The 18,693-nt window shown below is 32.0% G+C and overlaps 1 protein-coding gene, 1 long non-coding RNA gene and 1 other non-coding gene across 3 annotated transcripts; 1 reads left to right on the forward strand and 2 right to left on the reverse strand.

Annotated features, from left to right (window-relative positions):
* The first annotated feature begins 2,051 nt into the window (after nt 1-2,051).
* Nucleotides 2,052-4,490, forward strand: LOC105950218 (protein OSB1, mitochondrial). Its single transcript, XM_012973563.2, has 5 exons — nt 2,052-2,699; nt 3,548-3,686; nt 3,773-3,857; nt 3,938-4,047; nt 4,155-4,490. Exons 1-5 carry the CDS (start codon nt 2,293-2,295, stop codon nt 4,344-4,346), a joined length of 933 nt encoding a protein of 310 aa, XP_012829017.2. The 5' UTR covers nt 2,052-2,292; the 3' UTR covers nt 4,347-4,490.
* Nucleotides 4,491-4,591: 101 nt separating this feature from the next.
* On the reverse strand, nt 4,592-5,510 carry LOC105950219 (auxin-induced protein 22D). Its single transcript, XR_016029542.1, has one exon. It is a non-coding gene; the product is annotated as an auxin-induced protein 22D (transcript).
* Nucleotides 5,511-11,578: 6,068 nt separating this feature from the next.
* Nucleotides 11,579-13,506, reverse strand: LOC148765397 (uncharacterized). The gene is made up of 4 exons (XR_016029675.1): nt 13,106-13,506; nt 12,950-12,998; nt 11,889-12,002; nt 11,579-11,629 (listed from the first exon to the last, which is right to left on the reverse strand). It is a non-coding gene; the product is annotated as an uncharacterized LOC148765397 (long non-coding RNA).
* Nucleotides 13,507-18,693: the final 5,187 nt, after the last annotated feature.

The raw sequence follows: 18,693 nt of genomic DNA on the forward strand, positions 1-18,693 counted from the left end.
CCACAAAATCTAGATGATTATGTTGAATTTGACACCATAAGGATGGAGGTGTAAGAAAAATAATAGTTGAGGGGTAGATGTAATTATGCAAACAAGAGGGGTTTTTTTTCATAAATTGACCATACCTCAGGATTGGTTGTAATTTACCCTATATATACTAGTCATAATATTAAATGATATTTAAAATTTATAAATAGTTAAACAATTCTAATAACCATAACTATATTATTTTACATAGTTTAAGTATTTGTTGGAAAATTTTACACTTACTCTAGCATTTAATGTAAAATGTCTTAGATCAATTCCGGTTAGTTAGATATTGAGTTTTTCTATCAAACTTTTATAACTTTTTTTCCGGCAATCTTTGCATTATTCAATAACTCCAAAGAGTTTTGGTAAAGTTAAAATATACTATATTTTATTTTATTATATTTAAACAAATGTTACATATATTTACTTGTTCAATAATATTTTTGTACTATTTTCAAAAAAACTTCGAGACTCTACTCCGAATCTCATAAATTTTTCATTTATCTTAACTTTGTCAATATTTTAGTCATATTTTTCCTAAAATTCTTATATGCTAATCAAAAAAATTTGTCCAGTCATGCTCGTTTGAATGAATTAATATGTATAATGCACAATACAAATAGGGGCCCATTTTTTACAAATTCTTCAAAGTCGCCTAGGGCCCCCAATTTCTCAAAAAACGACCCTTATTGTCCCTATATGTGAGTTGATGAGTTAAATCAGTAAAAATAATAATCTTATTGATTATTAATTAATCCTTAATTTTTTATGAGATCGCTACTTTGTATCAGTCTCAATAATTATAATCTCTAAGACGTTCGAGTTTGTATTATTTCTACTCTCGGTATGCCCCGTATTCATTATTGTCTTTCTACGTCCAAGTGAAATACAGTTTTCCACTCGACTATATATGTTCATTCATCGTTTATTATCTTACATGTTTTTTTACTTTTAAAATAATTTTATTAAGTGTATAAAACAAATTGTAATGGATTTGAACAAAATTAATCAAATATAAAGCTATGTACAAAATATTTTATCTACATATAAGTTATAAGCAAAAATCGAATAATAGATGATGCCGTAGGATTACTTGATCCAATCGAGAGATCACCAAGAAAAAATAAATTAACCGAATGTTCGTAATCTATTTTTTCATTTATTTCTTGGCAATTTATTCGATTTATGATAATATGTTTTAATTTGTTTGTTAGCTTAGTATAGTATTGAAATGATAAAAGTATGCTATATTTGATTTTTTATTGATTCGGATTGATTTAGCATCGAGTGTGGAGGTATAGTAGAACCTCGATAAACTGATACTAGATAAATTAATAACATCGATTACATATTAGTTTCTCTCGGCCCTGACTGGTGAAAACGTGTTAAATTATTAACTCGATAATTTAATAATTCGCTAAATTAATATAATTTCCCTAGTCCCAACTGTATTAATTTATAGAGGTTTAATTGTATATGAAATTATGTATACCTCTCATTATTAAGCAATACACAAATAAGAGTTCCGCAAGAGATGACCTAGCAGTTGGAGCAAGTAAGCTTGTGCAATTGACCCAAGTTCAATTTTTTTTTACCAACAGTCGTTAGGTACTTTTATACGAGAGTGAATGTATATACAGTGCACCTATATAGTTGACTGCAGATTCCTCCACAGACGAATATGAAAAAAAAAAATGCATCAATTTAAATTCAAAACTAATGATTGTAAACAGTTCACCTATATAGTTGAGTGCATATATTTTTTTTTAAAAATAAAATCAAACAAACTTTTATCACTAAATTATTCGATTGATAGATCTTTTATTGTAATTAGTGGAAATATTAAATAGAAGCATTTGGAAGAAAATGTGATTTTCAGATAACTTGATAACAAAATAGCTGAAAGTTTTTTTTTTTGTAAAATATTTTTTTGTGATAAAAAATATAATTTTTAAATATCATTAACAATATTAAAATAGCTTTATTAGCTTTAAAAACTCACGTGGGTTGCATTATATCCTGTGTTTCGATAGTGCAAAGTGCTATTAATTTGTTTTCAGGGTGCAAAATGCTAAAATGGTATATTTAAAGTGTGCAAAGTGGAATTAAGCCAAAATGAATTAATTCAAATCATTGGGAGCTAAACCAAAGGTTATCTATCTAATGTAAACAATCTTCTATCCAACACTTTCTCTTCCACTTCAGTCACCGGCGTAGCCTATAGCGCAGAGACCAAACCCCATATCTCCAGCTGCTACGGCGATGGCGATGGCGATGGCGGCGTTAGACCAAACTCTAGCACTAAAGAACACAGTTCTCATCTACCAAAACCCTAGCCCTATTTCCTGTTTCCCCTTTCTTTCCCTCAACTCTAAATCCCTAACAACTTTAGCTTCAACCGCCCGCGTAAAATGCTCCTTCGGTTACAATTCCGGCGGAACTGCTACCAATACCAGCAACAACGGGCCGTACGAGTACGAACGGTACGCTTCTTCGGGCCCGCCGCAGTTTCCGAGGCCGGCGGAGATTCAGTGGAAGAAGGAGCTGTGCAATACGATTCAGCTCATCGGCGTTGTCGGTGCTCCCGTTCAAATCAAACACCTTCCTTCCGGCAAGGTTCTCGCTTGGTCCCGCCTCGCCGTTAAGAAATCCCAAACCGACACCCTCTGGTATTTTTTAATTTTTTTTTTTTTATTTGTTTCCCTTATTTGAAGTTTCCTTTTCAGCAGTAACAATTCATTTGGATTGAATTAAATTTGAGAATGTTAAAGAATTTCGGTTTGAACACAAATTGAGATTAATAGCATTCTGCAATTTCGAAGTTTCGCCTTTGGTTATGATTGCGGATAATTGACTCATTAACCGCGTGTTCGAATTTAGAAATTTCGCCATTTTTTGCTACTTACGTTCATATATCTATCGCGCAACCGAAATCGCCAATGGTGGACGATTCTGTTTTCTGTTATTTATTTAGTTAGTTATACTGTGAGATATTTAGTCCAAACACTTGTATTTAATTAGTTTTCTACTACCACGAGATTCTAATAGTATACACGAGCTCCGATGAGAGGTCCTTTCTCTGCAAAGGGAAGGAACCTTTTGTTATTTTAAGCCGGATATATAGTCACAATAACTACAAATTGCGTTTTCAACTCCAGTTTTAAGACTTTTATAAACTTTAAATTCTGAAAAACGAAATTGAAAAGCTTAAGAAACGCACGATTTGAAAAGCTTAACAAACGAATACTGAGGCATTTCGATATCCCAGTATGATAATAGGAGGACTTCTTGTGTGACGTCTTCTTGATCTCCCCAGGTGTGCTGACGTGGCTACACATTTTATTATGGTTTAATTGAAGTTTGAAAAATAATTTTATGCTCATCTGCAAGCGATAGATTTGTATCTAATTTGATATTATATTTTACATTGCTTGGATATTTTTAGCATTATTTGAGCTAATGGTTTAATTTGTGAGACATATTGAATAAAACACGCTCCCCGATTGATATTTTTTAGGATTAATTTGACTTTCTGGGATGAATTGGCTCAAGTTGCTTTTCAGCATGTAGAGAAAGGTCAACAAGTATACGTCTCTGGTCGTCTAGTCTCCGATACAGTCGAAAGTGATGAGGGGAAGCAGCAAACCTATTACAAGGTTTTTGTCCTGAATTCTAATATATTTGTTTTGCTAGGTTTAATTGTTAGTTCATATTTAGATCCTTATAATTTTTTTCTTCACAGGTAACCGTTCAGCAACTGAATTTCATAGAAAGGGGCCTATCATCTGTTCCGTTATACAACGGGGACTCTAATTCCGTCACACCAAGTAACTATTTCCTTCCTTTCTCCTCCTATACGATTTTTCTTGTTCGTTTCGAAGTTGATTTTCATTTGATTGTTATATAGGCAAAAAGCAAAATAATTATAGCACCGCAAATTCCACTGGTACCGTAGAAGAATTGTGGCAAGCCTTCTTTGCTAATCCAACGGAGTGGTGGGACAATAGGAAGAACAAGGTACACTCTCTAAAAAAATAAAAAATAAATAAATAAGTAACATCTAGAATCAAATTATCCGTTTTTGATTTTCGAGTCTGTTTTATTGAATATATTATGATGTGCAGAGGAGCCCGAATTATCCAGATTTCAAGCACAAAGATACAGGGGAAGCATTGTGGGTTGAAGGCAGGAATAATCCATCATGGGTGAAATCTCAACTCGGTGTACTCGACTCGAAGATGGAATCATATAATGAACAAAATTCTATTATGCATGCCAATTTTATGTCCAGTACTGACAGTCTCGGATCATTCTAGTTGCTCACCGTTCTGAATTAGACATTTAGTTGTTACAAATCGAATGTATTGTATATGTTTGATTGTTCCGATCCCCACACCTTTGAACTAATGTAGTAATTTTTACAATCACGAGAAAGTATTATTGTTCAATCATGTTCTGAATTGCTGTTAATTTATTAACTCTCCATCTGTCTTCAATTACTTCCGATCGAGCTGTTCAATAAATGTGGAAAAAAAAAGGAAAATCTACGGAAAATCTAATGTACTTCAATCAAGAAATCGCATTGAACGAACTTTGGTTAACTTGTGTATTGTATCATATTCAAACTATGTACTTATTTTACTCACTGTAAATACAAAAAAAGAAAAAGAAAAAAGAAACCAATCGAGAACGAAAAGATCGAGTCTTGATCAATTTGTACAAAAACATATGCAAGAGCGCAGATCTTTGTTTTGGTTTCGCCTACAAAGGGGAGACCAAGCCTTTAGCTTCGGAGGCTTTCATGATCCTGAGCCTCTTGCAAGAAGTGACGAACATATCCCACGGTACGTCTCCCACAAGCATCCAATCTCCGTCTTTGTCTTCGTACGTCGGTACATGCTCCGATCCATTGTACCCTTCTCTCTCCGAGTAGACACCGATTGTGCACTTGAACATGTTCTCCAATCCCTTGAGAAGATCGAAGTAGTTGTTGTAGAACTTGAGATCTATCTTCCTCAGATACGGAGCTCCGTCCATGCTCACTTTCAAAAACATACTGGACTCAGGGTTTTTCTTCTCCAACACGTTTTTCCTGTAAGATCTCACCGGAGGCCACCCGACCACTTGTGCCTTGGCAAGTGGGGCGCCGTCATCGTGGTGTTGTTGTTCATCATCGCATGAACTAGCTATCTCCGATGAAGATCTCTTGTTGTTGTTGTTGTTGTTGTTGTTGTTCACATTCTGTTGATGAGACGACGACGACGAAGAGTACTGGTCTTGTTGTTGTTGTTCGTTGTCTGTTCCGGGCAAACCTAATCTGAGCTCGGTTGCCTTGAGATTCAGACCGTTAGCCTCGTAGTTTTCCATTTTGTTTTTCAAATGATTCACTTTTGCTTGTTCTTCTTGTTCTTCTTCTTGTTTCTCTTTTGGAATCTTGAAATTATGTTTTGTAATGATGAATGGAAGTTGTGGAGAAATGGGCAAAGTTTTATAGCAAGGCCGAGAAAACAGTGTTTGGGTCTTAATCTTTCCGTGTGCATGCATTTCACAGACAGCCGAATCCCTCTGGTCCCCACGCGTGCTTTGGACGTACGCGCTGGCGGGAGGGGCCTGTTTACATGTGCGCGTGGATGGCACGCATTTATGAGTGCGTGTGTAACTGTGGTTTGCTATGTGAGGAGATAGGGATGTCGGGGAAAGAGGGGGCAGACTTGAAGTGTAATTCAATGGGAATAGGGAACAGAGGAGGGACATCGTCAACTGCCCCGGTCATCAAGGCATCTCGAGATCCACGGCTGAGATGTGTTTCCGCCGCTGGTTGAATCACGTCCGTTGGATCTTATATGCTGTCTTTCTCTGTTAATTAATATCAATATCCTGTTTTACCCAATTTTTAAGATATTATTTTACCGAATTTTTAAGATATGTTTTGGCTCTTAGTTGGCGCTTATAACTAAGATACTGTTTAGGCTTTTAAGCAGATAAAAAGAGCGTATAAGCTCTTGTGGATTGTTTGGTACAAAAATTAATAAAGATTTTAAAATTTAAAAAAATAAGTTGTTGAATAACATTTAAGATTTTTTTCTAAGAAATACACATACCATTGTTTTTATTGAAGATTTTATAAGGACTAAAAATAGTGTATATGCTCATTGTGCAACCGCTTTAAAATTTTATTCTAAAATTAAGCCGTAGCGGCTTATCAACTTTTAAAATAGCTTATCAGACGTAAAAGTTTATCAAATATTTAAAATAAAGCTTAGGCGAACGGGCCCTAATCACTAGTAGAAAGTTGACATTTTACTACGACCGTTAACCGTAGTAAAAGATACAAATTAAAATTCGTAGTAAAAAGGCTAGCTTTTGCTATACGAATTTGCCCCATATCTTATACATGCGTGACAAAAACTTTACTACAGTAAATGACTGTAGCAAATACTTTTTTGCTACGATAAATCCTAATATTCACTACGACTCCAAGATTGTCCTGTAGTAAAGGATACGTTTTGTTACAGTTTTTTACCGTAACAAAAACAATAATAGTGCCAAAAAAACCATTTTTCTACTAGTGAATTCTCAATGGTTTATTGGTTATAGAATTAATAGGTTTTAAAATAAGCTTAGTCCAAATCGATCTTAATACGCAAAGTCATCAATATAGTCAGTGGAACCAAATAGCGCCGTACTATTTGTCTCGAGTTTGAATCTTCTGACCGACACTATTCACTTTTCATATCGATTTCATCACATATGATTAACCTAGTGCGATTTCAATTTCTTACGTCACATATGAGCTATTTCCGAATTGTTATGGATTCCCATAGAACTTGTTTTCTTTAATATTATTAGGATTCCCATTGCCATTATTAATGAAAACATTGTAATAAAAAAAATTTGATTTTTGTTGGTGGGTAAAAAAATAGAATTGAGGAAAACTAAATAAAGAAATAAAGACAGAGCAAAACCCCATCTCAGGTGGGTCCGAAGCTTGTCGGTTGATGAGTGGAGGGAGGCCATGTGGGTATTGATTAGTGGGCCCCATCTCGAATTAGGGTTTTAGTTTGGCAAGTGAATGGGGTGCATCAACATGTGGGATGGCATGTGCATGTAGACATGACCAACTCCTATATTCATATATACTTCATTTCACTTATACTAAATTGGTTAAATTACAACCACCTGAGATATGGTTGATTTACGAAAAATTCCCTCTTGTTTGGATAATTACATTTACCCCATTCAACTATGTTTTTTTCTTGCATCTCCACCCTTATGGTGTCAAATTCAACATAATTATCTAGATTTCGTGGAATGTGCTCTAGTTTGTACTCGTTTTGTGTAAAAATACAGTTTCTGATGTACCACAATCTGATATATACAAGCCAAAAAACATATATTACGATCATCTTGCTTCAAAATGTGGAGTTCGAATGGGATAAAATGGGTACAAAAGTGATAATATTCCAAATAATTTCGAAGATTCCACTAAATTTGAAACTAATAATGGACGTGTAAGAAGATTTATAGTTGAGGGTGGTTGTAATTACCTAAACAGAGGTTGTAATTTAACCATACCTAGAGGTGGTTGTAATTTACCCTACTAAATTATATATGTGTCTATATAATTTAATATTTAAGCTAACCCCTTATTTTTTAAAATGAAAGGCAATGTTTTGAGATTCGTTTTGGAATTATTTTCATTTTGTTTTGAGGAAATATGTTTTGATATAATAATTTGAGAATGAAATTAATATTTATTTATACTTTTAGATTACACAAATTACATTGTATAGCAGTCAAATTATATTTAAAGGTGTTGAAAAAGTGTAATTTAGAAAAGGAATTTGATAAAATGAAATTATTAGTTTGTTTTTTAGTGAAGACATTTTTTACTGTAACAATCAAACTATGTCTGATTGATAGAGAAATTTTTGAAATTGTTTTGGGATTTTTTTTCTTAAAACTTAACAAACATGAATTTGTTTTCGAAAAACATGAATTTATATGAAACCAAACATTGCCAAAATGTTTGAAATTTAAAAATAAAATTCAGGTGAAATCAAACATTAGTAACTCACAAGATAAAAGAATAGTATTTTTAATTTGTTTGTATAGGTGACAAGAAGAAAACTATATTTGTATGGGTATGGCCATCTAATGTTATAATAATGAATTAAACAAATAAAAAGAGAATCTTAATAATTAAGCGTACTTTAGAATAAAAGTTGTAATTTTACAAATAAAACTGGATTTTTTTTTTCTTTTGTAAGTTAGACATACTTTAGAAGGTTATTTATAATTATTTTCCTTTTTTTCTTAAGGTAATTAAGACATTTCATGTTTTTTTGTGTACAGCTAGCTAGTTTGAAGAGGGTAATTTTAATTATCTTAAATCTTAATACAAGGAACTTTTTTCAATTACATGAAACCTCATGGACGGTTATCGTAATTTACCATATAGTTAATATAGAAAATTATAATTTTGTCATTAGAGCAACTCCAACAATTATAGTAAAACAACCAAAGCATCAAAGCAATGACGAACCCGAATTCAAAATAAGGGTGGGCGGGCTAAAAGATAACAGGAGTTCGGAGGCAACCGAGTCTTTTTAGGGGTACTAATAGAAAATAACACAAACTAAATCAATATTTTCTTTTGATTAATTACAAGAATTATCATATTTAAATGGGCATTCGAATAAAATTTCATATGTAAAAAGAATAAATAACTCTGATTTTAAATTTTGTTTGAAACTCCCTCCATAGAGAAACTACTTGCTGACTACTTCGACCCTACAATAGGTGATAAACACCGGCTGAGTGTTCTGCTGCCACGTGTAATTTTTTGTATTTTATAATATATTTCCTCGCTTGGGTTTACTTTTAGGAATTTTAGTAAAAAAAAAAAAAAAAAGGACACGTGCCAGCAGAAGATTCATCCGGTGTTTATCACCGGGTGTAGGATCGAAGGAGCTCTATTTGCTAGGGTTAATCTTGTATTAAATAACATTTTCTAATTCAAACTGCAAAACCATTTAAAAGCAAAATACCTAAATTAGTTTACATGATTAATCTGAATCTAGTTTGATTAAGTCATAAAACAGTGGGCTGTATAGTTAATTACACCAAATAATTAGTTATGCTAATCTAGACAACAATTATTAAACATTTTCTATTACACTAATCAATATTCAACTAGTTCGTTGCATCTGAACTTATTATGAGCGTGTGTTTTAATAGGATCACATTTATTGTAGGAAGACCAATTGCATGATGGCATCCGTTCGGATTTTACTATTAAATTAAATATTATATTGAGCTCGTATAAATATTCGTATTTTAATTAGGGATGGCAGCGGAGAGGGTACCCTCGAAAAAATGTAATACCAGAACCATTATCATTTAATTTAGCTCAAACCAGAATCATACCAAACTCATTTAAAAACTTTATCGGAATACCATAACCATTACCACCAATATCCAGATATATACGGGTAACCATTAGCCATTTAAATTATGGTGATATGAAATAATTTGGGACCAAAATTTTTTTAGTACCTCTCAGAAAAAAAACGCAAAACTTTTAAGTAAATTATATAAAATGAAATAAGACACTTCACAAAAAAAAAAATGATTTTCCAAGGCAACAAAATGATGATTAAAAAGCAATATCCAATAAAATATATAAAAAATATATTTTTAAATATGAAATTTAGGATACACAATTGACTGGGATAATACGAAACTTATTTTGTATTTGCGTAATTCATGAAGTAGTAAAGTTATATTTTCACTAGGTTATTTAATACTTTATTTAACCTTTTTGTAAAATTATTTATATTATGTTGAATTAAAACTAGGGTAAATTCGCTAGACACCCCTTATTCTGAACTTATATAGATGGAGATCCTAGTTGCTAGATGAATATAGGCATAGATCATTTGACCCAAAAAATAATAAAATTAAAGTAAAACAATTAGTATATGGACATAAATACCCTCAATTAATAAGAAAACAAATCTTATATATTGCACACTCTCTCTCTCTCTCCAATCTTACGTTTCTTTTTTCCTATCTATCGTCTTTCTCTCCCTTTTCATCTCGCGTTTCTCTCTTTTTTTTTTCTGATTTTTTTTTTCTCATCAACATATTTTCAGTTTCTTTTCCGATCAACTTCTTTCTTTCTATATACCATTTCTCAATCACATCAGTTCAATTTTTTTTCTCTTTGGAATTCTATTTTTTTTGGGATTATGTTGTAGAGAAGGAGGAAAAAAAAATGGGAGCTTTATATTATTAGATAATTTTTGGGTGAAATAATTAAAAGCGGACAACAAACATGAATCGCTTCTTACTTGAAAAAAATGAGTTTTTTTGCTTTTCTCATTTTGTATTTATCTGTAGTGAGTTTATAATATGTGTTTGTATTTTCTAATTGATTTTGGTTTAATAGATAGCAAAAGAAATATATATATATATATGAAACGGCAAAATCAAAGTAACGCAAAACATAAACTGCAAATAGCAACCTATAACATTATTTTTTTTGCAAACTGCAAACTGCAGCTTTTGCATTGACAAAGTATTTTAACAATTTTATTGTTGTTTTTTGCATTTTACTTTCTGATATGTATGATTTTTTTGTTTTGTATTTTATTGTTATTATTTGCATTTAGATATTGCATATCATATTTTCATTTTGATGTTCGTAATTAGATGATGCTGATTTTTTTTTCTTTTTCAGTTTGTTGTTTGCATTTGCGAATTCATAGGTAGATTGTTGTTTGAAATTCAATAATGCAAATTTTAATTATTAGTTTGCTATTTGCATTTCACAGAGTCATAAGCGCGGCTACGGGAGTGGCGCGACGGTTGCAGCGGTGGTGATTTTTTTACAACCTGAGTTTGTACAATACCACTACTAGAAATCTGCCTTTTAGCTACGGACGAATCTGTCGCTAAACAACGTAAATCCGTCGCTACCACATGGTTAGCCACGAATATCGTGCCTTGCCAAATCCGTAGCTAAAAGCCGCGTCGCTAATATTTAGCTACGACAAAGTATATTCCGTCGCTATATGTAGCGACAAAATAATCTGTTGCTAATGACGGACAACGACGTTACTAAATTCAATCAACGGTGACAAGATATACCGTCACAACACCCATTACATTCATCACTAAATCCGTCGCTATTTGAAACAAGCATTCTAGTTAGAGAGGCGTACATCCTTGCTAAATCCGTTGTAAAAACAATAGTAAATTTAATAAAAAAAATTCAAAAATTACAAAATTAAAAAATTCAAAAATTAAAAAAATTAAAAAAATTAAAAAAATAAAATAAATAAACAGCTTTTCTATTTTTCTTGCTAATACATCACTGCCTGTTTTTTTATATTTATTTAATACCTTCAATCCTCATTAGAAATAACTGTATAGTGTTCAAAACCGTTTAGCATAAACCAATATCATAAATTTCAATTCTATTCTATAAGAACTACAAAGACCTATATCCATTACCATCTGCATCTTTCTCTTCATCTCGATCTTCTATTCGTTCATCTCCATTTCCTTCTCCATCAACTTTTGTCTCAGACCACTGTCGGATACAATAAAAGTTGAAGTAATAAATACAGATTCACACAAAATCCATATCTTATCAAATGAATAACTTCGCAAAGATGAATATTATTTCTAAATGCTAAAAAAAATATCATTTGTGCTCCCAAACTTATGTAAATAAATCAGTTTTACTAGACAGAAAAGAGAATATATAAGAACAAAAATGCATTCACTTCGGGTGTACATTAAATTAATGCATAAACCAACTAAAAGGATGAAAGTGAAAAAAATATTACCAGAATGGGAGAATGGGAGTTGCGATCAGTTGATCCATCAAAACATAATAATGCAACCATTTCATCAGCCACATCATAAGAATGGACAATATCTAAAAAACAAGCATCCAAGTCCTATACACAATACATAGAATGTTAAGAAAAATTACATTAACAATCAACAATAGCATTTGTCTAGGCAATTTGTCTCAAAACTTGTGAGAAACAAATATAGACATCGTCAATGAAAAAATAACCAACTATTAATTAATCACATGCTAATAGCCTAAAATTAAGACCTCAACATACTTAACAAAAATCCAAATAATAAAGCTAAGAATGACAAAGAACAGTATTTATAATTCTCATATCACATTTTAAGAAAAACAAGACCTCGGTTAAGTATGAGGAAAATAACATAAATTTGACAAAGAATCAAATAAATATCAACAAAAACCTATGTGCTTCTACAACTAAAATAATTATTATTATAACGCACCTCTTTCCATTTCTCATACTATTGTGCTCATCAAGTGAGAACAAATGCGAATATGCTCAAATCTCTATATCGGCCCTTCAGCTTCTTCAAAACAGTTTTAATTTTGCAGACATCGTTGGAAAAAATGGATTAGTGATAACGAATTTCTATGTACCAATAAAATGATATGCTACATATAAAAATTATAGCCAAATCCAATACAATTTTATCCCTTTTTATTTGAGATTGATATCTAATTGTAATATTATAACTAGATAGGCTAACAATAATTTACAACAAGTTTGACTTCAACTCCAAATACTTGCATCTTCTAAAGTGTCCCTTATATTTGGCATATGGAAGTCAAGTTAGATTTTAAATCTTAAAAATCAGTAATTCATTCAAATAATGAAAAAATAATATGTGCGACGAACTAACAAATTTTCTGCTACTGTAGAAAGAAAAATGATAAAATGATGTAGTAGAGTGAAATAAAAATATAAGTCTAGGTGAAATAATAATATGCAACAAGTTTTATGTCACAAAATTTTCCAGCCCAATTACAACACAAGAATGAGCAAATTAACAAGCACGTAGTTCTTACATTGAATCTTGATGTTCCCAGCAAATACAATTACATTAAACATTGAAACCTGCTGATAAGCAACCAAAATGTATCATAAAATTTACTCAACACAAAAGTAATAATTAAAATAGTAAAAATATTTTAAAATTAGATATTGAAACCGTTCACCATTACCTGTACATATGAATATAGAATTCTTCGATAAAGAAATCACCGAAAAATTATGTCAATAAGTTCGTATCGTTTTGTTCCTTCTTCACATATCCGTCCTGCTTCTTCCCTTTCCTCATTCTCTACCTTATTCGATAACGCCTCATTCTGTTTCACCTGCCCCCTTATCGAATTGGAATTTTTTTCAATTTTTATGCGATTCAAATTCTCGAGAGAAAAACTTTATTTGATTGTAGAGGAATCGTTAACAATCGGCGATGGTGGAGTCGAAAATTCAAAGTTTGTGCTGGTGGTGGGTTTAGGCGAGAGAAACATTGAATTGAGAAGGCTAGGGTTAATTGAGGTCTTCATATGTAAGAAGATGGAAAGGTAAAATAGAAAAAGGGGAAAGAAACGGGGAAAGGGGAAATACAAAAGTCAGTAATGTTTTTAAGTTTATTTTACTTTAGAAACAGATTACTCTATCTAGCTAAGTTTCCTTGCAAATTATTTATTTTAGCCACGAATTTTTTATCCGTCGCTATCTTCTGTTGCTATAATTAGAAGTTTATGAATACAGGGACGTAATTGTCTTCTATCGCTAATTTCGTCACTAAACATTCATTTTAGCCACGGATTAGTTGTCCGTCTCTAATGTCCGTTGCAAAATCTCCATTTTCTAGTAGTGTACATACTATATTTTTTTTATGAGTTAATTTTGTTTGAGTTTAAGTTTGGAAGAGAGAAGTTTGTGGAAAATTATTTGGTAGAGAGATTTTTGAGGGATTTAATTTGATTTGATTAAGGGTATTTCTGCCATAATAAATATAATTAATTTATTAAAATATTGAGACTTTGACTTGGATCTATGCACATAAATTATAATATAGAGGGACCTATCATTTCTTTTACCAAAACTATTACCAAACCTTAACGGTTTCGGTAACGAGTTTAAAACGGAGCGGATACCCATGAGTAGTTAGCGGATCGGGTTTTTTTGCATCCCTAATTTCAATGGTTGGCCGTGATCCGGTTTTATTATACTTGATGGACTCAAATTAAAGGAATGGTGTAGTTTTGACTTGGATCGAACTCTCAGTTCGGCTCATCAGCTCTCTCCGACACCCGACGGGTTATCCGATAAATTATAGAAAGACGAATACACTTAGGAGAAGAATCCTAAATGAAATTTCCGAATTCTGCCAATTTCGATCCGAAAATATCGGAATTTGGAACTTGATATTTCATTTCGATTTTCGAAGTTCCGGTTTTCCATTCTTCTGAATTTATTTGGAGTGGAATTGGAATGGTTTATAAAATTACTGGAAAATCCGATTTTAGATTCGATTTTAGTTCCGAATATTTCTATTGTTTTTGAAAATATATAATATAATTTTTCGATATATTTTCTAATTCCATAATATAACATATTAAATACCGATCGAAAAACACGTGCTTCGAAATTATGAACCGCTCACAATCACGAAATTACAAATATTGCTACATTTAAAAACTAATTTATGAACCGATTACAAATTATAAACCAATCACACAATTTTTATTTTAATGAATTCATACTCGTTTCGCAAATAATAAACTTAGAATTGGAAATTTGTATCATCCCTTTTGTTTCTCCATGTACATATATTGTTCCAAAAAGACCGCACCAGCTCGTAAGTTCGATGAGTCGACTCGACAAAAACTCGAGCTCAAACTCGAATGTTTTAAGCTCGAGCACATCCTTAGTTTTTTATAAGCTCACGAAAAATGATTAATTATGTATGTGTACCAAAATACATTTACAGAAAGAAAAAGGAAAGAACAAGCTCATGATGCTGGAGTGTACAACCTGTTGAGCAATTATAGACAGTGTAAAATGTGTGTCCCTGTCTGGTTAGGTACTCTTTCTTAGAAACAAGGTATACTAAACCCAACTCATTTACTATGCATACTTTTCCGGGATTATAGACAAAATAGGGTCCACTTCTTAAATCAATTATAAAAAATTAAAATTAAAAAAAAAAAATCAGTGAAATTGAGAGTATGGGCTGGATAAATGAGTCCTCTGTTGACCTGGAAAACGTTGATTTGGAGGATAAATTATATTTTGCACTTTGAATCATGACGTCAGATGGGCTGGGACTTGGTTGGTTTTTACCTAACAACCGATTTATTATCGATCATATTTTCAGACGCATAATGAAATTTTAACCAATTTATTGTATGGGGTTGAAATTCTGACCAACCGGTATATAATTGGTTAGTTGATGGTTTCTAATATGATCAAAACAATGGTTTCAATATTATTGATTGACCGATAATTGACATAATCAGTATTAAATGGAAGATAATTGTACGAGTAATTCTACTATTGTTAGTGCTAGATAGGTGGAAAAAATAGAATTTGCGAGCATTTAAATGGTTTTTGTGGATGAGAAGGTGATGTTTGTTTTTTTTTGGGATTCTTTTCCTCTTATTTTTTTTTTAATTATATTTCCAAAATTTAGGAGTTAACTATTTTATTCGATTTTGTAATAGGGTTTGCGTATCTATGCTACCATATAAAAAGCCTAATTGTGAAATTTAAAGAATTGGTGAAAGAAGGTGGAAGTTATATTTTTCAAACTCTCTTGGTGGGTGATTCAAAATTACAATTTATAGCATCTACACATAGATTTAAGCTCAACTTTGTCGGAATAACTGTATTCCGTTGTCCGGTCCAGACGCGGGTCAGAGGTTTGTACGTCCGTTCCAGACGTGCAAACCCCTGGCCGGCTGTTGGACCGGTCGTCCGGTTCAGTATCTTTTTTTTTTTTTAATTTATTTAGTTAATTTCAATTTTTTATTTTATTTAATTCATTAGTTAATTAATTCGTATTATCTGCAAATTATTACATATTTTTAGGGTTTTTTTAAATTATCGGCAGTATACTATTCATTCTTATATGTTTTTTTTTTATTATGGCCGGATTACTACTTATTTTTTACTTTTTTTTATTTTATATAAACATCAAACAAATATATCAAACAAATATATTACATAAACATCAAACAAAACAAAACTACATAAAAAGAAAATACACAAACTACTGCTTAGAATGAGAATAAACATCAAACAACATAAGAACTACATACAAAGAAAATACATCAACTACTGTTTAGAATGTCTCAAGCTCGACGTTTACCTACCAATGCATTGTCCAAATCTATCAACTCATCCCTCGAGTTAAATAGTTCCGTTACTGCAAAATGCTCACTATGGTGAACTTCAAACGTAGAAGAATTTTGTTGCTCTTCCTGAAATAATTATGAAACAAAATAAAGTTAAAGAGTAATAACAATAGTAATAAAATAACATATATATATATATATATATATATATATATATATATATATATATATATATATATATATATGGAGAAGTGGTCGGCGCCTAAACCGGCCGCAGAAAGGCCGACCGGGCGCCCACTTTGTGCGTGAAAATTATTTTTCGGCATCCATTTTGATCTTGAGTCACGTTTTTCTGATTTATAGATAAAAAAAACGAACAAATTTTACCTCATTGGATTGTGTATCTCGATCCTCATCTGATGCACTCATTTTCTTTTGTAAATTGTTACAATAAGATCAGTTTCGGGACGATTTCTTTATAAAAGCTTGAGAAAAAAAAAATCTGAAGAAAAAAATGAGAGGTAGAGAGTGAATTAATGTAAACCCGTATTCGTAAAAATACTACTGCGAATATCAAATCCCGAAAAATAATTGCATGTAGAGGATGGTATTTGGAGTAGTAGAAGAACGAGTAAACTGCAAAAACTACCCCTGTGTAATCTCGAAATAACAAAAACCCCCCTGTGATAAATAAACTAGCAAAAACCTCCCCTGTGAAATTATTTAAATAGCAAAAACCCCCCCATTGAACTATTTGAGGGTTGACTTGATATAAAAAGACACAAATACCCCTGGAGTCTTGCAATTAATAAATTCTTATATTTTATAAATATTTTAATTATTTTATTTAAAAAATAATCAATTTAGTTGTTTACTATTCTCTGAGTAAACTGCAAAAACTACCCCTGTGTAATCTTGAAATAGCAAAAACCCCCCTGTGATAAATAAACTAGCAAAAACCTCCCCTGTGAAATTATTTAAATAGCAAAAACCCCCCTATGGAACTATTTGAGGGTTGACTTGATATAAAAAGACACAAATACCCCTGGAGTCTTGCAATTAATAAATTCTTATATTTTATAAATATTTTAATTATTTTATTTAAAAAATAATCAATTTAGTTGTTTACTATTTTTTTTAATTTCTAAACAAACAAATTAAAAAGAATAAATATACATATAATATGTATATATATAAAAACATTTTGAGGGACAATTTTGTCATTTCAAGTCTAGAAAATCAGCTAGGGGAGATTCTGCCTTTGACTAAATTTCACAGGGGGGTTTTTGCTAGTTTATTTATCACAGAGGGGGTTTTCGCTATTTCGAGATAACACATGGGTAGTATTTGCAGTTTACTCAGTAGAAGAACAGTAAAAGGTTGGCGAGTGCATTTAAATTGGAGATAGAGTACACACACGTGTAAGGTATTAAATTTCTGATAGTAAAGGTGGGCCTCCTACACACGTGGATTTAGGCATGAATTTGGACATTGGAGTTCATATATAAATGGTGCGTTGATGACTAATGAGGCAGAAGAGGCCCTACTTGCTCTCTTCCTACCTATGATTTCCCTATCTTACCTATAATTCTGTTGGATCATATGTCCAGGTAGACGTGGCCTATTATCGTGCCACGATTTTTCTCATGTAATAATCTATTTATTGTTTTTAAATCGAAAATCGATTTTTAGAATATATTTGTAAAAGATGCAGGGTATACTTGTTAAGCAAAAATATTTTAAGGCCAGTATCTTGTCTTATGTTGTGAAAAAAACTGAATTTGATGAACTTGCTTATTCTTTGATTATCTTGAATTTATCTGATTTTGTGATTACAAAGTTAAGTAAGTAGGCTTCCGCTAAAGCTTTAACGGATAAGTTCAAAGAACTGTATACTGAAACCTTTCTGCCTTCTAGAATATTCTTACTTGAAAGATTTTTCAGATTCAAATTATACTTGTTTATATGTAGCCCACTTAACACATTTCTATCTAATGCGGCCCAACAACTTTAGCCCACTTGTTTCCGTCAAACCTTAGAAGTCTTTAGAGTCTTGTCCTGATCATTGACTTACACCGAGTGATTCGAGCCATTCACTTCGAGATATACACCTTTGTCTCTCTCAAAACCCTAATTTTCGATATTTGTTCTCTCTCTCATATCTTCGTACCACTACGGTGAATGCCTCTTTGCATTTTCTGGCAACACAGCCGCTTGACCATGACGATGGCCGCTTCTTTTATGCTTTCTATTTTAGAGACAACATACCTTTTCCATCTATATATAAAACGCCATGTGAGAGATGGAGAGAAAAACAACCCTGACAATTTGAATCTCCGCTTGATTTTTGAGATCCACGTTCTTCAGTGATCGGGTGAGATCTACTACTGAGTGAGGGAAATGCGAGAGAGTTTAAATCTATGTGGGGTGGTGTTTGGGTA

The sequence above is a fragment of the Erythranthe guttata genome, chromosome 14, assembly GCF_056151865.1.
Source record: "Erythranthe guttata isolate IM_541 chromosome 14, IM_541, whole genome shotgun sequence".
NCBI lineage: Eukaryota > Viridiplantae > Streptophyta > Magnoliopsida > Lamiales > Phrymaceae > Erythranthe > Erythranthe guttata.

Excerpts from the sequence above, each read along its gene's own strand:
- LOC105950218 (XM_012973563.2), top strand. The coding sequence starts at position 2,293 with ATGGCGATGGCGATGGCGGCGTTAGACCAAACTCTAGCACTAAAGAAC. Across the intron at positions 2,700-3,547 it reads TCCCAAACCGACACCCTCTG|GATTAATTTGACTTTCTGGG; the intron begins GTATTTTTTAAT and ends GATATTTTTTAG. Across the intron at positions 3,687-3,772 it reads AGCAGCAAACCTATTACAAG|GTAACCGTTCAGCAACTGAA; the intron begins GTTTTTGTCCTG and ends TTTTCTTCACAG.